The sequence below is a fragment of the Symphalangus syndactylus genome, chromosome 1 (assembly GCF_028878055.3).
Source record: "Symphalangus syndactylus isolate Jambi chromosome 1, NHGRI_mSymSyn1-v2.1_pri, whole genome shotgun sequence".
In the NCBI taxonomy this organism is placed as follows: domain Eukaryota; kingdom Metazoa; phylum Chordata; class Mammalia; order Primates; family Hylobatidae; genus Symphalangus; species Symphalangus syndactylus.
Window position 1 is genome coordinate 50,061,723 of NC_072423.2, and position 15,638 is coordinate 50,077,360.

The 15,638-nt window shown below is 42.8% G+C and overlaps 1 protein-coding gene across 5 annotated transcripts in view; it reads right to left on the bottom strand.

Moving 5' to 3' along the window:
- FHOD3 (formin homology 2 domain containing 3) overlaps window positions 1-15,638 on the bottom strand; it is a 498,310-nt gene that overhangs the window by 152,112 nt on the left and 330,560 nt on the right. For all 5 annotated transcript variants that reach the window (XM_055233750.2, XM_055233761.2, XM_055233789.2 and 2 more), the window contains one exon: window positions 5,564-5,802. In XM_055233750.2, coding sequence (XP_055089725.2) covers window positions 5,564-5,802 — 239 coding nt within the window. The remainder of the gene's footprint in view (window positions 1-5,563; window positions 5,803-15,638) is intronic.

Consider the following 15,638-nt stretch of genomic DNA (forward strand, 5'->3'; position numbering starts at 1 on the left):
ACATAGCTATTTTGGGAGAGCTGGGTTCTGAACTTGCCCTCCCACACTTCAATACCTCCACATCCTATGCCCAATACCACAGCGATTCTAAACACCCCTCTGGTGAGGATTTGTGAAGATTGAGTGCTCCCCACTCCTTAGGAGGGGTAGTCTGTTCTCTGCCAGGTGCAGGCTGAGCTTCCAGGGCTGGTCTCTGCACCCCGCCCCACACCAAACCCCTGCCAGACTTCTCCCTGCAGCTCAAGTGGGCTCTCCACTGCCGCATCGGTACTCCTGGCCTGCAGCCCGCCTAAGCATGGTCTCTCTTGCTCCTGGAACCAGCTGAGGCCAGGCCACATCTTCTCTCTGCTGCTCGAGGGTCAAGTATGTCCGTAGATCAGACTACTGTTCTCCTGACTACAAGCTCAAGACTTGGCTACAACTCCTGACTCCCACGAGACCCATTTATATATCCTTATCACTTTGCATTTATTAGAATGAGGACTTCTGTGAAACATACATTAGTCAATTTTTCTGTAACCCTAGTGTAACTTACATGGAAAAAAATTAACAATTCTTATATATAACTTTTTTCCTTCTTGACCATCAGTTAAAAGTATCGGCAGCCAAGAGGAGAGTTGCCCACTGCTGCTTCTCAGTGCAGATTCCTCGGCTCCACTTGAACATTTCTGGTGAGACCGTGCTGGGTTCTTCTTTCTCTGAACAGGTTCGTGAAGCCTGGCTGTAGACGGTCACACCTCTCTTATATAATCATTGTTCTCTCTTGCCAACTTGTTTTATGCTGGTGTCACATTCCATTATGTCAATATTTTGGAGTGATGGATGTGAATGAAGCTGATTCGAATTGGATTTGTTGGCATTTCAGTTACTGAGAGTAGCATGAGATTCAGTCAAGCCTTGGTCCCCTAAAAGTGTTCAAGCATATTTCCTGAGAATTTGAAGGATGAAACTTCGCTAAATGGACTTAAAATCAAAAAAAGACTCTACTGTAAACCATGTAGTAGCCCAGAGGAACCAGTCAGCTGTGAAAGACAATTCGTATCTCATTTAAGAAATACTGTTTCCATGATATTTGTTCGTAAAATGCCAATGGATTTTTTTTAAACTAGAAATATGTTCTATAGATCTGTGTTTTAGCTGATTATATTCTCTGAAAAAGAGTCAATTTTGACCCATGCACATGAACATTTAAGGTAGGTGCACAGAGTTCCAAATGCTTCTAAGAAAACTACCCTTTCCAATGGCCAAGACGCTCTCTATCTCAGCATTATGTGGATTATATAACCAACGATCTGCCTTCCCCTAAGGCAGAATTTCCCAGATTCAACACTACTGACATTTTAAAACAGATAATTATTTGTTTGGCAGGGGGCTATCCTGCACTTAGTAGAACAGCATTCCTGGACTCCACCCACTAGATGCCAGCAGCACACCCCGTCCCAGTTATAACAACCAAAAATGTGTCCAGATTTCTCCTAGGTGGCAAAATCACCCCGGTCAAGAACCACTGCCTGAAGGGACCACTGGGACCAATCCCAGCCTGCACAGTCCAATCTTCCCTGGACTCATCACACAGTCCCCTCCCTCTCCATGTGTCCCTCAATCTGGCCTATCTCTTGCCTTTCTCCAACTCCTCAGTCTTCCTCTGTGCCCTGGGAACTCATGATCAGCCATCAGCAAAGTCCCCTATAGTCTCAGTCTCTTCATAGAATATTCCTTTGACTTCCTTGCTCTAACACTAAATCTAAGAATACTGTTCCCCATAGCCCTCACACATAACACAGTGGATTTTTCTCTCATATGCCACATACTCCCCTTTGCCAATTTCCCCCAACCTCCCTCAAGAAACCCAGACCCTTGGGACAGGGGTTGGCAAACTACAGCCTATGGGCTATGTCTGGCCTACCATCTGTTTTTATATGGCCTGTGAGCTAAGAGTGGTTTTCACATTTTTAATGGTTGAAAAAAAATCAAAAGAATAATATTTTGTGACATGTAAAATTCGAATCTCAGTGTCCATAAATAAAATGTCACTGGAATGCAGCCATGCTCATGCCGGTACCAGTGGCTGATGGCTGTTGACGTGCTACAAAGGCAGAATTCAGTTGCGGAGTTGCAATAGAGACCGTCTGGTACTCCAAGCTTAACATATTACTTGGCCCTTGACAGAGAAAGCTTGCAGACCCTGCTGCTGAGGCACGTGGCACTAGTCTGGACCCTCCACTCCCTAACCAGTTGTCAACATCCACTATCTGCCAGGTCACTCTTCCATGTATATTAAAATATACACATGACTGAAAGCTGCATGGCACAACTGTTAAAGTTAGTGACTAAATGAAGTTCAAAATTACTTCTATAGTTTGGAATGTTGTGTGGAAATCAGCAGGATGAAACTGAAAGTTCACGTGTTAAGTCCCATGCAGTGTTTGATATCATAAGGACTGACACACAGAGCAGGAAGCAGCCCTGTTTTTGTCAACAGAGGAAGAACCAGGATGAACAGAATAGTTCAAGGGCAGATGGGGTACCTCAGGAAAGAGCACCCATGCCTGGAAGTGTACCCCATCTCTTGGGAACTTGACAGAAAAGGCTCCTGCTTTGGGCTAAATTTTAAGAACTTTCTAGTACTAAGACTTTTTTCCCCTTCCAATGAAATTTGTAAACTCTAAGTGCAAAGATAAAACTCATTATGACACACACAGTCCCATAAAGATGCTTTTAGTTGACCAATGACCAATAAATTTGTATCTTATTGGGCAAATGCTTAGTGTAGAGTTCTATTTCCTAAGAAACCAAAGCCAACAAATCTGAGTTCAGGCTCTTATTAGTCTTTATTAGAATTAAAGCACATAACTGGCTTAAGTCTACAGGGAGACTAAGCATTTCTCCAAGTATTTGAATTTTTGTATTTACCTCAAACAAAAAAACACCTACAAGGTATGTAAATCAAATTGTCTCTCTAATCATCTCGCTTGAGGAATATGTTTAGGAGTGGTTGGCTGGGATGTGGTTGGCGGGGAAGGAGTCGGTATACTTAGGATATTGAGAGCCAAGGGCCCAGCCCTTGGTCATAGCCCTTAGTCCTGTGATTTGGAACAGGCACTTAGCCCCATCTGTTTTCTCACTTGTACAATGAGGATAATAAAACCTGTCCTGTCTGAATCTTACAGAGGATGATCATGAGAGTTAAATTCAAATGATGCAAAAGGACCATCTGAGTGGAGACTGCCCTATATTTTTTTTAGAGCAACACGAACCCCTTTCTAAAACATATTTCTCCCTTCTTTACAAAAGTTGGCATCACTTGGGTCACTGAGTTATAAAATCTAGCCCCAAATCCTTCATATGTGGCATCTGCAGGCATGTTGCTATAAGCTAGCGTTAGGTGTGGCCACGGCGTTTGCAGAGATGAAGAGCAATGTGCATATATGTACATCAGGCAGCTTCTGTGTCTTTCAAGGTCTGCAGGGGACAGAACACAATCAGCCACTTGACTCTGAGGTACTGTTTGAGGCACAGATGTTGAGCAGGTGACTAAGCTATGCAGGAAGAAATCATTTCCCATTCTGCATTTCACCACCCCTTCCCACTATCTCACTCCTGCCTCATCAAAATCATGCCGTCGCTTTGGGGCCACAGGCAAAATCCCTCCAACAGGCTTCGTAAATCAAGTCACTTCATAATCATCAATCTAGATAGATAAAACGTCACCTATCTTTACAAGCTGCAAAGTATATTTTGCTCAAATGCTACTAAATTAATGTTGAAGTAATAATTCCAGTAAAATGAAATTCCAAAAAGAATGAAGCAAACAGCATTCAGAGCGGTATCTCTGGCCTCCTGTTTCAGATCCTACTGAGCCCAGCACTTCAAGACTGTGAACCATGGCCAGGATGGTCCACTTCCGTATCATCATCCTTACCAGCCTATTGCAAAGCATTGTCATCTGAACTCACAACACAGGAATCCTCGAAAAGTGTAACAGCAAGAAACAGACAAGGAACAAACATGATGGAGCAGGAGAACACCAAGTACTACTGACAAGGTCCACCTAGCTCCTACCCTCAGCATCTTTGGTGGCTTTAGATATAGGCTTTTTTCAGATGATTGTGTACAATTTCCTCAACTCTCTTCATGTTAACTTCTCAAGCCAGCTGGAAGAGAGCTTCAAGGGCTTTTTCTCTGAGAACTGGTTGAGTTTCTTTAAGATTCTAGATCACAAGATGCAATGCTCATGGTAAAGGTTCTTGTTCCTTAATATGTTTAGAAGTTTAGGTCTTCTTTTCACTAAAATAGAGCTTGTTGTACACAGACTCTCAGAAACATAAAAACCTGTAGAGAGAGGGCATCTGGGGTTATGAGGTAGAAGAGGGGTGTCAACATAGACCATGGTTGCACATCTATCTCAGACCAATCCCTCCTCCTCCTGGGATAACAGGCATCTGAAGGCATGGCCTGGGTCCTGCTCAAATGATTCCATGGGTATTAGATTGTTGGATGGAGAGGAGGGATATATCTGGATCACTCTTTCTTAAGGTCATCCAACTTATTCTGAGTGATTTTCTTCCTCATAGTGTAGCCTGGTGACCTAAATTTGACTCCCAGGAGGATCTCTATGATGAGGGAGGATGATCCAGCCAAGTGATATGAGCACTTCCTGCTTCCAGACTATCAGCAGCAGGACGGGAATGTGTCAGTCAGCCCCTGTGGATTTGGGTAGCAGAGACTGGACCCTAAAGTCCCTCATCCCAGTGACCTCAGAGCATCCATTTGGGGAGATACAACTGGACCCAGACCCTGGAGCAGGCATGGCCAGCCTTTTGTTGTACCTCTATACTACAGAACCACTCTGGGTTTGGCAGATTTTGTCAAACTTTATACTTTAAATACATATAATATTTCACAGGATTGCCAATCATTCCATTTTTTTCTATCTACCATTCTCGTTCTTCCTCCCAGCCCAAATGTGAGGCTCATGGGGACAGAGATCATACCTTTCTATTTATATATCTTCATGGCTTCAAGTAGTCCTGGCCTCTAACAGATACTCAATAAAAATGTTTCAGACTAAATGATGGAATTAGTGTGTACTGAAATATACAGAGACAGCTATTTGGAAACTCATACGGGTTTTTTCTGTTTAACTAAAACCAACCCAGTATTGTCAGGAGTATCGCGAGACTCTTCCAACCTCACATTCCTACAGTGGCTATTTCTAGGCCAAAGTTTTGTGTTTTGAAGTCTTTTCCATTTGATAAAACACAGCTTTTCTGAACAGATATTAACTGAGATAGTAAATATTTTTTAAAAACAGGTAGCTGAAAACAGTTCGTGGAATTAGTAAGATCAAGTCTGTAAAAGTCGCCAGGGGCCACCCTGTGTGGGAAATCCACTGAGATGTTTGGCTGGTGGTTTAATGGTCGAGAAGAGGTAGGGAGCAATGCTGGGGTGGGGGTTGGTGGGGGACAAACTGGCCAGCAGGGAGGGGAGAGTGGCAGGCACCTGTGGGCTCTCTTTTGGATGGCATCCTTGCACCCCTCTCCACTGCCAAGTTAATGCTTACTTTTCACGCAGATCTCGCACTTGGTTGGGCTTGAAGCTGGGAGCTGACTGGGAGCAGGGACTGGTGGGGGCTGACAGGGTGCTCTTGATGCTCTGCACCGAGTGCCTGCGGCTCCTTCTGCGGTCCAGGCCCCGGTGCTCACCCCCGCCACTGGAACACACGCTGGCCCTCCTCCGGTCCCGGCACCCACTGGGGGGTGGCTCCGCGGTCTCATCGCCATCTTCGTGCCTGAGCGCCACCTGAAAAAGCAGAGCATGCCCAGTGCAAGGTCAGGCTTGGCATCCTTTGACAGACCTCGGGTGTGACTGCATTTCAGGATTGCCCTAATAGGGATTTTTAACTCCGTCTTCCCAAACTGCACGCCTCAGCTTCCCTGCCAGGTCTTCACAACCACATGTGTCCAAGCCAAACACAGCCTGGGCACTGGAAGATGCCTGCCACTGTGGGTTCTTCCCATCAAACAGACACAAAGGGGGCAGCCAATCTGACCAGTGAGTCTAAGAAATATTTTTGTAATCGGATGGGATCTAACTCTGTACCCCAGCATTTCCATTTCCCGGGCCTTCATCTCTCCTTGCCCACCCTTGTCTCTTTTCTGCTCCATGAGCCTGAATCCCTCCTGAAGCCTAGTGGTGGCCGGTTCCCAATCAGTCTTGAGCTCGCTTTCCCAAAGAGGTGCTCAGAAGTGGCCAGAGCCACAAGATCCAGGTGAATGGGAACTAGCCTTACCCATAAATCTTTCTAAGAGGACTAGTGCAACAGGAGGTACTGTTTAATTTCAAAATCTTGGCTGACAGCTGCTGCACTATCAGGCTATCACAGCAGCCTGGTGCAGGATTTGGAGTGGAGCCTGTAGTTTTACCAGAAGCTTACAAACACAAGCCATAAAGACACACAACACAAAAAGATGACTCCTAGAATAAAGATTTGTTTTAAAGTTTCCTAAGAGTGATGCATAATTGTGCAGAAAAATAACTGGCTTGCACTTTGCCACTCCGGCTTACATGGGGAAACGTGAGCCAACTGGCCCTATACTCTTTTTTACTCTTTGCCTTTCTCCAAGGGATATTTTTAGCCCTGTGTCTAGGTGGTGCCCTCTGCAGAAGACCAGCTTTTCCATCTCTTAATCTCACTCGCTCCTGGATGTACTTCATGGCTTTCTCACCTCACATTAAAACTAACTGTCCTTCTGAATAACTCCCCTCCACCTCCTTCTAGCACCTTCTAGCACCCAGCTCTGCTCCTTATCCATGATGACTCTTCCTAGCCAGGGACTCTATCTCTGGTCTGTAATTGTTATGCCTATGCCTACATTCTCTAAAACTGGACGGTAGATAGAATACAAGTTTTGGTGTCAACTAGACCTTGGTGTGCATGCTGGCTGTGTCGCTAATGAACCAGGTGTGCCCTGTCATAAATTACTTGCACCCTCTCTGGCTCACCAAATGAAGGTAATAGAATTGCCCTCGCAGGTTTGTGATGAGAATCACTTATGTAAAGGTAACCTGTGTAAAGCATCTAGGGTAGGGCCTTCTCTGTGGTACTCAATGAATATGATTGCCTTCTCCTATCCATACTCTCACAGGAAGTGACCTAAGATGCCCATAAATCCCTTAATCACAGAGAACTGGTGGGTTGGGCCACCTCACAGCCCAGATGGGCCAGGCTCAACTCAGTCCAGCAGTCTCTCTGACTTCGCAACCATGGAATCACATGGTTCCAAGTCCCCAAACATGCAAGTTCTCCAGCCTTGTGGGTGTTCTTGGTCACATTTCACAACCCAGTCCTTCCATGTGAGAGAATGGAGAATATAAAGACTCAGATAGCTAACCACAGTATATGGCTTTAACATCACCTATGTGCAGAAAACCTGACTATTGCAAAATCAGTTGCCCTCATGTGAGCTTGGCTGAGGCAAGGCCAGGTTAGCCACGGTCATCTCAGTTCACAGGGACATATCAGCACCTGACATACACAAACTGTTTACCAGGAGTGTACCCACCCTTATCTGCCCTACCCTGTTTCCACCAGCTCAAGCTTTCACAAAATCTCTTCTATCTACATGTCAGATACATCTTATAACAAACTCCTATATGTGAAGATAATTTAACAAACTTTTGACTGTTTTACTCCCCTAGAATTCACCAAACATAATTTTGGGAGGCTTGAGGCAAGAATTGATAAAAGTTAATCTAAAGCTCTACCTTTACAAAATCTCACTGGGAATTCTATTTCCTAGGAGTCTCCTTCTGCACTGTAACTGCAAGAACTAAAAAGAAATTAAGCATTTAGTTAAGCACGTATGTCATCTCAACTTTAAAAACTTTAAATGACATTCTGTGGGGAAAAGTTTGAGAGCAACCACATACCTAACAAAGGACAGCATTTTTAAGTGTTTCTAGCCAATGCTTTTTTTTCATTTCTATAAATAAAAATTCTAGACCATTTGAACTTATTCTGACCTGATGTGTTGATTCTGCTTCTTATTAAGCACACATTTGGAATGATAAGATTAGGGGCTAAAGTAGAGTTCAGATATTTCTAATTCCTTGTCTAACCTCAGAGACCCAAGGATCAAGTAATATTCTACTCACAAGTCCTTTCAGAGAGGCACACAGTGTGCATGAAGTGAAATCCACTTTAACTGCCCTTTGTCAAGGAAGGTAGAGATAACCAGAAAGCTTGAAGGACAAGAAAAATCTGGAAAAATTATCAAGGCAACACCATAACATGGAATGCAGTTAGGGCTTTCTGAATTTCAGATAATTGATAAAACATCAAGCTACTTAAAACAAGAAGAGTGCATGGAGGGAGCAAATGGGCCACAGACTCTTGGTAGACCCAAGGGTAGCCTCATGCTTGGCAGTCAGGGACAACATAAAAAGAAATTGGAGGCTGCTGTTCACTCATGGTTTTGTTTTTATAATAAGAATTCTAGAGTCACCAATGCCCAGTGATGACAGGAATAGAGACTTTGTTTGCACATGCAAGGCTATGGTGGCATTTCCAAATACTTTCGGTTCTAGTGAACACTATAGCTTAGAGTCAGGAACACTGGGAGCTAGAAAACACCTGGAAAGCATGGCTTTTAACCCAAGGCTTATTCAGGACATGTGGTAAGAGTCAGCCCTAATCAAATGCAGCGCGATGAGTATCCTCCGTGGGAACACAAAGTGAGATAGAGCTAGTCCTGAAAGACCTCTAACGCTGTCCCAAGTGATGGAGTGACTCATTTGCTGGACCTCTCATCAAATACCTTCTAACTCTTTTAATTAAATGTAGAACGCTGTTTGTAAACTAAAAACTTGGGCAAGGAGCAAGTAGGGTCCAGAATCCAGCCCTGACAGCTTACACATCCCCATGTAACCAAGAAAGCAGTTAGGGGCAACTTAAGGTAACATCTGTAACCACTTCTACCAGTCTTTGAGGCCACTGAATGATCTGAACATTCTTAAGGTTTTCTTTTTATTTATTGTAGTAAAAACATTCAACATGAGAGCTATTCTTTTATCAGATTCTAAGTGTACGATACAATATTGTTAACTAGAAGGATGATGTAGTATAGCACATTTCTACAACTTATTCATCTTGCATTACTGAAACTTTATGCTTGCTGATAGGCAACTCGCCTTCACCCCCTCTCCTTAGCCCCTGGTAATGGCCATCCTACTCTCTGCTTCTGTGAGTCTATTTTAGATACCTCATATAAGTGAAAATATGCAGTATTTGTCCGTCTGTGACTGGCCCATTTCACTTAGCAAAATGTCCTCCAAGTTCATCCAAGTTGTAGGAAATATCAAGATTTCCTTAAGACTGAAAATATTCCATTGCATGTATATACCATATTTTCTTTATTGATTCATCCATCATTGGACATTTTGGTTGTTCCACACCTTGGCTATTGTGACTAGTGCTGCAACAAACATGGGAGTACCAATATCTCTCCAAAATCCTGATTTCAATTCTTTTTGATGAATATCCAGAAGTGGGATTGCTGGATCATATGCTAGTTTCATTCTTAATGCTTGAACAATTTTTTTTTAACTTTGTACTGTTGAAATTCTCAAACATACACAAAATAGAGAGAAGGATATAGACTGTGATGTGCTCCTCACCCATGAAAGTTCAACAATGTGGCTTGCTTTGGCCAACGGAACATCAATAAACATGATGCACACGGAAGCTTGAAAAGTGTTTATGCATTGGGACTTGACTTTTTGAAACACTGCTATCATGAGAAGAAATGTGGGCTAGGCTGTTGAAGACACATGGCCCAGCCAACAGCCAGTACCAAATGCCAAGCCAAGTAGATAAACTAAGGCCATCTTAGACCACTCAGCTCACTCAAACCAGTAGATAACTGCAGCTGAGTGAAAACTTCCCAGCTGAATAAGGCTCAAATTCCTAACGCACAAAATCATGAACAGGGATTGTTGTTTTACACCACCAAGTTCTGGGGTGTTTTGTTATGCAGAAAGAGATAACTGATACATACTTTCTATCACCTATGACAAGGAAGAATCTTCAGAGATTGGACCTATTAATTACTCTGAACAGTAATAGTTATTTCTCATCCTCTACAGTCTTCAGCCTTAAGATGCCTGACCCCTTAACAGGGACACATTTTCAGAACCTAAAGTTAGAGCACATAATCTGACAATATATTTTCTTTTTTATTCTGTCCATTTATGTATGTGAAAAAAATCACACGAAGCTATTAAAATTCAAATGAATTTAATTAAACATGGATCAAATCACCTTTCTGAAATGGAGTTAAATTACATGAAAATTGGGCCTGTTTCCAGCAAGTCCAAGACATAATGGCCACCAGATGTCCTTCTCTATTAGGAAGAATTCTAGAACCCTAACCAAGCTCTCTGCAATTGCTTGAGAACATTCAGTCTTTTGTGAAAAAAAATATTGGTTCTGCTTGTAGGCTTTGTTGCTGACCTTGCATATATTGAAGTTGGCTGTCTTTTGGCAATGAATATATTTTTTAGATGCATTAACTTTCAGAAAGAAAAAAAATCCCAACTCTGCCAGCTATCTAAAGGATTCAGTTGTCTCAGCTTGAGTAATTACGAAGGGCATCTGCCCCTTAAGGTGACAGCTTTCCAACTGAATAGCATCCTTCCTTCATTCAACTCAGCACCTGGTAGACACTATCATGAAATGTGTGATATCTGAAGGAGACCTTCATTCAAGCACCTACTGAACTTCTACTGTGGGCAGCTGTGCTGCTGGCCCTTGGGGCTAGACAGAGGCATGAGACATATGGCTTAGAGTAGCTCAAAGGGAAACAGGTCACATGTCCTGAGGAGTGTTAAATCAGAGGTGTGGATACAAGGCAGCACCCTCTCATCAGCTATGAATGGCAGTAGGGGAACAAGCATCAGGAGCCCCTTTCCTCTTGCCAAGGAGCCTTAGGGAAAGAGATGACATCTGAAGTGACTGCAGCAGGAAGAGTAGGAGTTTGATAACTTGAGAATAGGAAGGAAAAACACTCCAGGCAAAGAAAATGGAATGGATAAAGGAAAGTTCCCCAAAGAATCTGCCTTTCATGTTCAAAAACAGGAGAAGTTGAGTGTGGTTGAAACTTCAGACACATCTTGGGAATGGTGGAGATGAGGCCACAGAGGCATGAAGTCCTCAGAGTATGGAGGGCCCTTGTACCAACTCAAGGAATTTTGGTTTCATCTTAGTGGTCATGAAAAGCTCATTCATTCATTTTCTTACACAGGAGAACAGCATAATGAGATTTGACTTTCAGGAGGATCACCTTGCTTTCAGCCAGTGGGAGTTTGGAATGGGGAGAAGGCCCTTGTAGGATCTCAATGTCCCCAGGCTCTGAACATGCTGCTCTCCAGGCCCTACCCCCGCAGCCACGCAGCCTCCTTTCAACCCCCGACACCTGCCATGCCTGACCTCCTCCAATGCTCTCCCTCATTCACTGTCTTTCATCAGGCCATCATCTCAGACAGGCCTTCGTTCCTTGCTGCTGCCTCACTTTCTGGCCCCCACCTCATACCATCTCTTTTCTTCATAGACATTTTTGCAATCTCAGATCCTCTGCTTATGCACGTTCTTGATCGCTGTCTGCACCTCATTAGAGTATGTGCCCCCTCAGGGCAGTGGTCTTGTCTGATGTGCTGGGTCACCAGGGCTAGAATAGTGCCTGGCACACAGCAGGTGCTCAATGAAGTTTTGTTGAATGAACAAAGTAATAGACAAGCAAATGAATAGGAAGATAGTGCAATACTTCAGGCAAGAAACGATGAGGGCCAGAGCTAAGGAAATGATCACAGGAATGGAGAAAAAGTGCAGTTTTCAGCAATCAAACTCCTAAATATGGGGACACAGGAAAGAGAAAGGAGTCCAGTATAGCTCTAGGCTTGTAACTTGGGAAACTCCACTGTTTGCAGAGGTGGAGACATGAAGAGTCCATTCAGAATTTTTGTTTTTGTTGTGGAAGGAAAATAAAGGGTTCATTTGGGGGCTGGTTGCATTTCATGTGTGGCTTTCAGGTGGTCACGTCAGATACAGTCAGAGCTTCCTTGGCATGTTCTAAGTCCTCTGCACCATCCTCTGATAGGGGAATCAGCTACCTGTTTGCCTTAGACTAAAGAATGGAGCTTCTTTGGGGGGCAGGTACAGATCTTTTATCTCTGTATCTACAGCCCTAGCAGAATATGTCACATATAGTGGTCTCCAAGTACATGAATGAAATACAAGATGGCAAGCAGGCAGAGAAAAAGGAAGGTAGAAAGGCAAGCAGCCTCGGGTCCCAGAAGAAAGCATGGAGTCAAGACAGCAAAGAGCCCCCAAGGCTGCTGACTTCACTAGGGTGAAGATAGGCAGACAACACAGACAGAGCAGAGGTCTGATAGACACCACTGAAAGGGAGGGGTCAGAAATAGAGGATCCAGGGAGGACACTAAGGGGGAACAATCAGAGAGATACCCCAGAGACATCTGGACACACAGCAACAAGGCGCAATGTGCAGGAGTGGTCAGGAATTCTTTTATGATACTACTATAACAGTGATGCTCAAACTGACAAACACAGTGTATAACAAAGGAAGAAGAAGGGGAGGTGGCAGGGATGGGGTGGGGAGGAGCTAGCTGCTACACACCAATCTTACTTATGAATACTAATGCAAACATTTTCAATAAATTAGTACCAACCAGAATTCCAACAGCACCTTTTTAAAAAGAACACATCACTGGCCAGGTGCGGTGGCTCACGCCTGTAATCCTAGTACTTTGGGAGGCCGAGGAGGGTGGATCACCTGAGGTTGGGAGTTCCAGACCAGCCTGACCAACATGGAGAAACCCTGTCTCTACTAAAAATACAAAATTAGCCAGGCATGGTGGCACATGCCTGTAATCCCAGCTACTCGGGAGGCTGAGGCAGGAGAATCACTTGAACCCGGGAAGCAGAGGTTGTGGTGAGACAAGATGGCACCTCGCACTCCAGCCTGGGCAAGAGCGAAACTCCGTCTCAAAAAAAAAAAAAAAAAAAAACCATCATTACCAAATGGATTGTATTACAAGAATGCAGTGATGGTTAAAAGATGAAAAGAAATCAATTACTCAACTCAAAAATCCAGAAAAATAACAAGGTAAACTGAAAGAAAGTAAAAGGAATTTATAAAGATCATAGCAAAACATTGAGTTACAAAACAGAAAAGCAGTGCAATTCATATAAAAATCAGAATTATTGCTTGAAAAAAAATCAACAAAATAGACAAACCATTAGTTAATCTGGAGGGGAAAAGAAGAAGTCACAAACACACAAAGTAAGAAATAACAAAAGGAAGATTACTAAAAGAGAAGAAATTTAAAATATTCATAACAGACTAATAAAAATTCCTTTGCTAAGGAATTTTAAAATACAGATGAAATGGATAATTTCCTAGGAAATGTAATTTAGCAAAATTTATCCTGTAACAATAGGAAGTTTAAACAGACCAGTTTCCATAGAAAAAAATATAGTTAACAAAAATCTTCCCTCACTGTCCTCACCCCACACACATACATATTTAACATCACAGGCCCACGTAATTTCCCAGCAGAATTCCAATAAGCCATCAAAGACCAGAATATGAAACGTCACTTAAACATTTCCAGGGCTTAGAGAAGGAAGAAAAACTTCTAAATATTTTGATGAAGCATGAACAAAACTGATACCTAAACATCTTAACTATTGCACACACACACACACACACACACACATACACACACACAGGGAAGTACAAGAACTCTCGTAGTAGCATTGTTTGTCAAGGCAACAAAAATTTAAACCACCTAACATCTGTTCAGAGCAGAGCAGATAAACAGTGATACATTCGTCAGCAGTGAAAACAAACAAGCTGTTATCCATATATCAACATGGAACAGGTCTCAAAACTGTTGAGCAAAAGGGCATATTCTACAAAGAGTCAAAAGACACGATTCCATTTATAAAAAGCTTGAAAACAGATAAAATTCAATAATGCATTGTTTAGGAGCAGACTGAGAAGAAGGAGCTAAAGCATCTGGCTGATGATCCTTTCACTCATCTTACAAGAAAGATGTTTCTGGGGAAAGGACACAAGCATGAGGACCTGCTTCACCTACCATAAATATGCGAATTAACTAGACTATCTAACAAATAAACTAAAGATATTTGCTGAGAGTTCTTATTTCTGGAATACCCTTAGCAGGATGTCCCTGGCTATGGATTACTTATAGTGAATAAACTCAGAATTATGGATTTGTGAGCCATGACTCTGGGACATGAAGTAGAGATGTTTCCTAAAGAAATGCTCCTTGCTGGGTGAGATGACCTGTGAACCTCACTTAGAGACTTTGTCTGTTGTTCCGGGTCAGAAAGCACACATCTGAATCATGAAGAAAGGACTTGGAGAGTTATAAGGGATGTTCCAGACCTCTCTCTGATCCATCTGCACCTCGATAGGCTGTATTCTTGAAATTATTAGTACAGCCAGATAACTGGGAAAGATCTGATTAGCCAATTCTGATTTAGTAATATGATTCTTTATGTTAGCTCACAGAATAAGTGGTTTTCAGGTTAAATTATTTTTAAAGAAAGCAAGAGAATACCGGGGATAGGAGTAGTAGGATGACAATGAAGGGGCTGTCAGGACACTTCTGAGTTGTAATGTTTTAGTTCTTAAAGCTAGTACATGGTATTTGTTTTATTGCTCTTTAAATGACACAAATATGCTTCATTTGTGAATGATACGCACTTGATGCTCAAATATTAAGCACATGTAATTCGACAAAAGAAAGATGATGAACACAGGATAATTTCTTAAAACTCTGGCATGAAGGGAAAGAAGGTGATGAGGAGGTGGCTTAAGAGGCAGGTAGGCTGGAGAGAAAATATGCCCTGAAGCAGAGGATAGTTTTTAGATTCCTGGAGTTGGTATCAAGGCTATATTCTTCAATACTCTCTCCCAGTTGATTCACTGATGGGCAATTCATCTGCATCATGCTTGCTTCTGAATATACAGTGACCCTATGGAATCCAAATCTGTGGTCATCTGAGCCCCTGGTTGAACAGAATCTAAGAGATGGAAGGAGTTCCGATCGTGGTGGTGAGGGGGCTAAGGGAAGGAAATATCTATGCTGGCAAAAGTCCATCTTCTACCTTTATTTAAACCAACTCTCTTGAGCTCTCTTCCTCTTCCATCTTTAGTATTCTTACTTTATTCTCCATCTTATATCTTAGGAGCCATGAGAACATACTCCTTTATCACCTACTGGCCTCCCCGGCCACAGGTCAGTAACAATGAAAAACTGAGGGAGTGAGGCAGGGCTGGAAGAGAAGATGCCCAGAGCAGGGCACAAAGAGCTGGCCAGCTGGCGGCTGTGGGCAGCTTCAAGTGCTCCCAGCAAATATGTTGGACCCAGTTTCTTCTCTTCCAAGATCATATAAAGATAATTCTGTTCTATTCCTCAACTTGTCACTTATTATGACAGTAACTTATAGAAAATAGTAAGTTACACATCACTCTCTCCATTTCTATCCAGTGAAGACCATAAGGAAACGGAAAATATCTTCCCTAGAG